This window comes from Cornus florida, unplaced genomic scaffold (genome assembly GCF_030987335.1).
Source record: "Cornus florida cultivar Cherokee Brave unplaced genomic scaffold, ASM3098733v1 CherokeeBrave_3.0.0_Hap2_Chr06, whole genome shotgun sequence".
NCBI classification, from domain to species: Eukaryota; Viridiplantae; Streptophyta; class Magnoliopsida; order Cornales; family Cornaceae; genus Cornus; species Cornus florida.
The window spans coordinates 15,031,955-15,037,984 of record NW_026775576.1 but is presented as its reverse complement, the minus strand read 5'-3'; the positions used below and the strand labels follow the sequence as shown (position 1 = coordinate 15,037,984).

Below are 6,030 nucleotides of genomic sequence, written 5' to 3'. Positions count from 1 at the left end.
ATGAAACCTAGGCAACCTACAGCATATCTTCCTCGCTTGGTAGCCGGCCTTGGAAGAAACCTTTCTTCAAAGAAATCACCACCGCATTCTTATTCCATCTATTCTGAACAAAGGCTTTAAAATGTGGGGGTTTATTCTCCAATACATTGCAAACCACATAATTGGCCCAATACTTTAGTTTGTCTGCAATATCTTCATCTTTAATATCAACAATGTCTTTAGATCGTATATCTCTATAATATTGCAATGGAGTAAACCCCATAGGTGATGAGTTCACCAATATGGAGCTCCACGATAGATGATGGGAGGATGGAACCCCTCTCCATGATGAAGTAGTGTTCTCCTAGCCCAAAACCCTAGCAAACCCTAGGGATGTTGAACTCTTTAATTTGTAGCATGCAATAATAGATGTCTACACACCAATTTCTAAAAAAGATAGAATGCTAAAAAAAATATTGATGCAACTCTAGAACTTACAAAAAAACTCTCAGTGTACGTATATGAGTTGATATGTATTCTGCCCTAGTATGGTATATTTATAGGAAAAATAGAAGCATAGAGAGAATAGGGTTGGTCGTGTTTAAAACCAGAATGGAAAGTGCTTTTCCACATGGTTTGACGTTACTCCAAAGACCCTCGATCGATAATCAATCAAAGTCTACTACAGTATTTTTATACTTATTAACTAGAAATTAAAGCATAAGTTACAGTCCAATTTTGTTCTACAAAATTTGCCATACTGATTCTTAAATTGCCTTGTATGGGCTAAAAGTGACAGTTTAGCAATGGATGTAATGAAGCTGTCTTTAGATGTTACCGTAAGCATTTCAATTGGTTTTTCCCATTTTTACCTCTTCAAAATTTTCGTTACAGAATCTTGTGAGATTGTGATGTGATTGCTCGGCTTTAGTGGATGAAAGCATAACTTATGATTAATTGAAGGGGAAAAAGCCAATTCCTGAAAGTGATGGCTAAAAAGCCTTAAATCATGATGTTACCATGGTAGGTTATGTTCAAGCTCCCATGGCTTCTGCATACCAGGGTTGTATATGCTTGTATAGCTCAATGAGCTTTTTGTGTTGGCTTCATCTATCCAAAAATCACTATCATGTGGTGGTTTTGTAGGTGGGCTACATTGTCATGATCGATCCTTCTACTGGGGTTAGAACTAATTTATTGAGAATGAGAGGTGCTGGTGTCGTAGGTATCTACCACCCTTTGATTGATGAGAACCTTGTGAAGATTCTTCATGGGTAAATTGAATTCCATCCCATTTGCACCTCTGTTTGTGTCTGTGTAAGTAGTGTGTAATTTTGTGTTAACGCTTGATATTCTATATCTTAATAGGAGGAATAAGAAGGTGTATGCCTGGACAGTTGATGATGCAGTCTCCCTGCAGAGAATGTTGTTGGAGAAAGTAGATGCTATTGTCACAAGCAACCCCACTTTACTTCAGAGTCTCATGCAAGACACCAAGACTAAATGTCTTGAGGAGGGTTTTTCTTTGTTACAATGAGAATTGAAAAGTTTTTAAACGATTGAACTTGTACAAATTGGAAGATCTATTTTATTTAGTTATTTTTTTCTCAACTTTGTGAATACAATGAATGCAGATAACTGTATTTTTAACCAAATATTAATGAATTTTTGTAATAATAGAACCTCATCTTTCTTTCTTTACCAATCAAGTAAATGTTTGTTTCTTAGTTTACTCGACATACGTGGTGGTGTTGATTGTGTGATCAGTTTTGAATATGCCTCAACTTTCCAAATTCTGTCTTAGATTGATCATCTATCTCATAGAGCACTACCCTCTTGAAACATTCACATTTAGAGTTTATATGCACACCAAGTGTTTGATAAATTTGTCATAAACTCTATGATAATATGTTTCATGATATTTGCACCTTGAATGTTATTCACATCAATATTATGCAAATGCTAATTCAAAATAGTTTGTTGAATTGAATGCATTGAAGTTTAAATGAATTCATTTATTTGAATCAATGATGATCACACTTAGTTACATGACTAATTCTCATGATTCAATGTTTAAAATGAATTGGTCATTTGCTAAAGCAATCTACTCAAGTGTAGTAAGCTCATTGTTTTACATTCTGAATATTAAGTGATATCTACATTACAACTCACTAGAAGAACATTCATCACAATGAATCATATTTGGCTCTAAAGTAAAGAGACAAGTAAAAGAAGCTTAGAGAAGATAAACTGAAAAAGTTTCATAGTTTGGCAATGACCCTAATCACCCCCCTCCCCTAGGGCCAATACTATAAAGATTTAATCTTCGAAAGAAAAAGAGAGTTTTGAGTTAAACATATTCGAATTTCCTTTGAAGTCACAAAGAGTGTTTAATGAGTAAAGATTGAATCTTTGAATAAAAATATGTCAATTAAGGCACCTTTTAAGTCAATTAAACGTTTTAATAAACAAAGATTGAATCTTTGAAAAAAATGAGAGTTTCCAGTTAAACTTATTTGAGTTTCCTTTGAAGTTACAAAGAGTGTTTCAATGTGTAAAGATTGAATCTTTGAATGAAAATACCCGAATCAAGGTATTTTAGGTCACTAGACCATTTTAATGTATACAGATTGAATCTTTAAAAGAAAATCAGAGTTTTGAGTTAAACTTTTTCGAGTTCCCTTTCAAGTCACAAAGAGTGTTTTAATGGGTAAAGATTGAATCTTTGAATGAAAATACCTCAATCAAGGTACTTTTTAATTTACTAGAAATAAACATTTAAGTTAAATGTATTCGAGTTCCCTTTGAAGTCACAAAGAGTGTTTTAATGCATAAAGATTGGATATTTGAATGAAAATACCTCAATCAATGTACCATTTAAGTCACTACATGCATATTTTTAATGTATAAAGATTGAATGTTTGAAATAAAATGAGAGTTTTTAGTTATACTTATTCGAGTTCCATTTAAGTCACAAAAAGTGTTTTAATGTCTTAGGATTGAATCTTTGAATGAAAATATATACCTTAATAAAGATAACTTTGAAGCCACTAGACATTTTAATGTATACAGATTAAATATTTAAAAAAAAAAAAAAAAGAATTTTGAGTTAAAATTATTTGAGTTCCCTTAGAAGTCACAAATGGTGTTTTAATTTGTAAAGATTGAATCTTTGAATGAAAATACCTTAATCATGGTAACTTTGAAGTCATTAGAGCATTTTTAATGTATAAAGATTGAATCTTTCAATGAATATAAAAGTTTTTAGTTAAACTTATTAGAATTTCCTTTGAAGTCACAAAAATTATTTTAATGTGTAAAGATTGAATCTTTGAATGCAAATATCTCAATCAAGGTAACTTTGAAGTCACTAGAGCATTTTAATGTATAAAAGATTGAATCCTCAAAAGAAAATGAGAGTCTTGAGTTAAACTTATTCAAGTTCCCTATGAAGTAACAAAGAGTGTTTTAATAAGTAAAGATTGAATCTTTAAATGAAAATACCTCGATCAAAATACCTTTTAAGTCACTAGCTAGACCTTTTTAATATATAAAGACTAAATCATTGAAAGAAAATAAGAGTTCTAAGTTAAACTTATTCGAGTTTCCTTTTAAGTCAGAAGAGTATTTTAATGAGTAGAGATTGAATCTTTGAATAAAAACACTTCAATTAAAGTACCTTTTAAGTTACTAGACCATTTTAATGTATAAAGATTGAATCTCTGAAAGAAAATGAGAGTTTTCATTAAACTTTTTTGAATTTCCTTTAAAGTCACAAAAAGTGTTTTAATGAGTAAACATTGAATCTTTTAATAAAAATACCTCAATAAAGGTTACTTTGAAGTCACTGGAGCATTTTAATGTATAAAATATTAAATCTTTGAAAGAAAATCAGAATTCTGAATTAAACTGTGACAACTCGGATTTTTTTAGATTTTAATTTTTAATTTTATTTTTGAGTTTGTTTTAGTGGAGGTGTAGTTGTTGTTATTTTATATATAGTGTGTGTATATATATATATAGTGTATTAGAAGGGAAGTGAGCATGTGTCGAAATGAAAAGAGGGAAAATACAGAGAGGGTCGAGATTGAGGAGGTACAGAGAGAGGTCCGAGAGTTTGCAGAGGAGGCTGAAAGCTTGAGGCTTTGATGAGGCCAGAAGCTTAAGGCTTTGATGATCCAGTGAGGAAAATTCTTTTTCAGTGTAGGGTTCTCTATACCCTGAATGGCTTGGGGTGGTTTTGCTTCAAATGGTTTTTATCAAATGGTTTAATTAAATGCATATGTATTTTGTTTATATACTCACATGAATATGTATATTTTGTGAATCTGTTTTATTAAACCTCCATGAAATTCTTGTTATGGTTTTTCCTATTGGGACTTTTCGTCTCACCACCCTTTAGTTTTAGATACCGAAGATGGACGTGGATTGCTAGATTCGAGCTTAGGTAGAAGAGTTGGCGTTGCATGATTTATTTTGTTTATTTAGAGAATTTTTGTGTATATTTGAGGAAATTGATTTTATATAAAAGAGGGCAATTTTTATGATAATAAGAGTATAGTGATGTATTTGGATTTGAATGAATTGAGGATTTTATTAGGATTTTTGGGTCGTGACAAAATGGTATCAGAGCCTGTACCCAGCTAGAAGTGTGAATGGTAGCGATGATGTAGATGGGTGTGAGTGGGTGAGTGTGTAGTACTGGTTAGCTATCAGTCGTAGTCGGGTGTGTGTGAGCGAAAGGCGTTCACTGGCAACTATAGGGATGGTTAGTTAGTGTGATTGGGCAGATGGCACGAGTTTGTTATTTTTTTTTAGTGGGCGGGTGACGCATTGACTAGCTACCACAATGGTTACGGAGTGTGTGGGCAGGTGACTAGCATTGACAGCTGCCACAACGTCCTATATATCACGGTATCTTATATCGCCTGGTGTAAGGATTTATGGATTTGGTTTTGTGGTTATTGATGATTTCGGTTATGCCACAATTGTTGGATTTGAATTTCGGGGATGAAATTCATTTTAAGTGGTGGAGTGTGACACCCCTCGGATCCGAGACATGGGTTGATTAGGCCCAAACCCAAACCCGAGGGAAATATCAAACAATTAATATTTAAAATGAACACAGATTACAAAATGAATTAAGAAATAAATAATTGAAAGCTGAAAGAATTCTAAAAATAAAGTCCTTTAAAATTTAAATACTTCAAATCTAAAACCTCTAATTGTTTAACAACTCGGGAATCTATCCAGTGGACCCCTATTAAGAAAATCTAAACTAAAGTGTGAAACAAAAAGAAATCTATAACAAAATCATGAAGAGAGGTCATACATCATCAGAAGAATGAGTGACTGTCTCTGGTCAGCACGAACAACCTCTATGCCTAGAACGGACGAACACCTGAAACATAAAACTGGGTCAGGCCCACAAACAAGTTCTATCCTACTGCAATCAAAGCAGAGACTCGATACGCATGTACATCCTAACTAACTCAACAATAACTATGTAGTCCGTATATATATATATATATATATATATATACGCACACTATGGGACTCTCACTGGACTATGATGAGGGTCTCAACTTGAGTAGAAGGCAACATGCAAAACGTACCTGAGTGGGCATGACTAACTAAGCCAACATGGTATACTTCAACCAACATAGCCAGCTACGCATTCTACTGCATATATGCTCCCTAACCGTCGACTCTGAGACTCAAGCTCATATCGCGATACCATAAAAATATATTTAAATTCCGATCCTATCCATCCATAAGAAATCCAGTTAGTCGTTCAACTTGTTCAGCCGCACATACTTACATATAAGGAGGATTCTATTTTTATAATCTGTACCTTTATTCCAAAATAAGTAGGATTTAGCAATTTGAGCTAATCCATCTCTAGTATGCCACCGTCCCATACCGGTGCATACAATCCAAACATCCAGCGGTTGATAATACAGATTATAAGTGTAAATATCAACCAATCCATAAATGATACAATTGAAAATAGAAATATTAAATATAAGCATCAATTGTTCCATACAAAGC

At 33.0% G+C, this 6,030-nt stretch overlaps 1 protein-coding gene across 1 annotated transcript; it reads left to right on the top strand.

The window, feature by feature from the left end:
- Positions 1 to 1,122: 1,122 nt before the first annotated feature.
- On the top strand, positions 1,123 to 1,551 carry LOC132314804 (glycerophosphodiester phosphodiesterase GDPD4-like). The gene is made up of 2 exons (XM_059813620.1): positions 1,123 to 1,253; positions 1,348 to 1,551. The coding sequence occupies exons 1-2, from the start codon at positions 1,141 to 1,143 to the stop codon at positions 1,514 to 1,516; spliced, it is 282 nt and encodes a 93-aa protein (XP_059669603.1). The 5' UTR covers positions 1,123 to 1,140; the 3' UTR covers positions 1,517 to 1,551.
- Positions 1,552 to 6,030: the final 4,479 nt, after the last annotated feature.

What these genes read in the sequence shown, in the direction of transcription:
- LOC132314804 (XM_059813620.1), top strand. Translation starts at nt 1,141, where the DNA reads ATGATCGATCCTTCTACTGGGGTTAGAACTAATTTATTGAGAATGAGA. An exon ending in CTTGTGAAGATTCTTCATGG is followed by an intron (nt 1,254 to 1,347) that starts GTAAATTGAATT and finishes ATATCTTAATAG; the next exon opens with GAGGAATAAGAAGGTGTATG.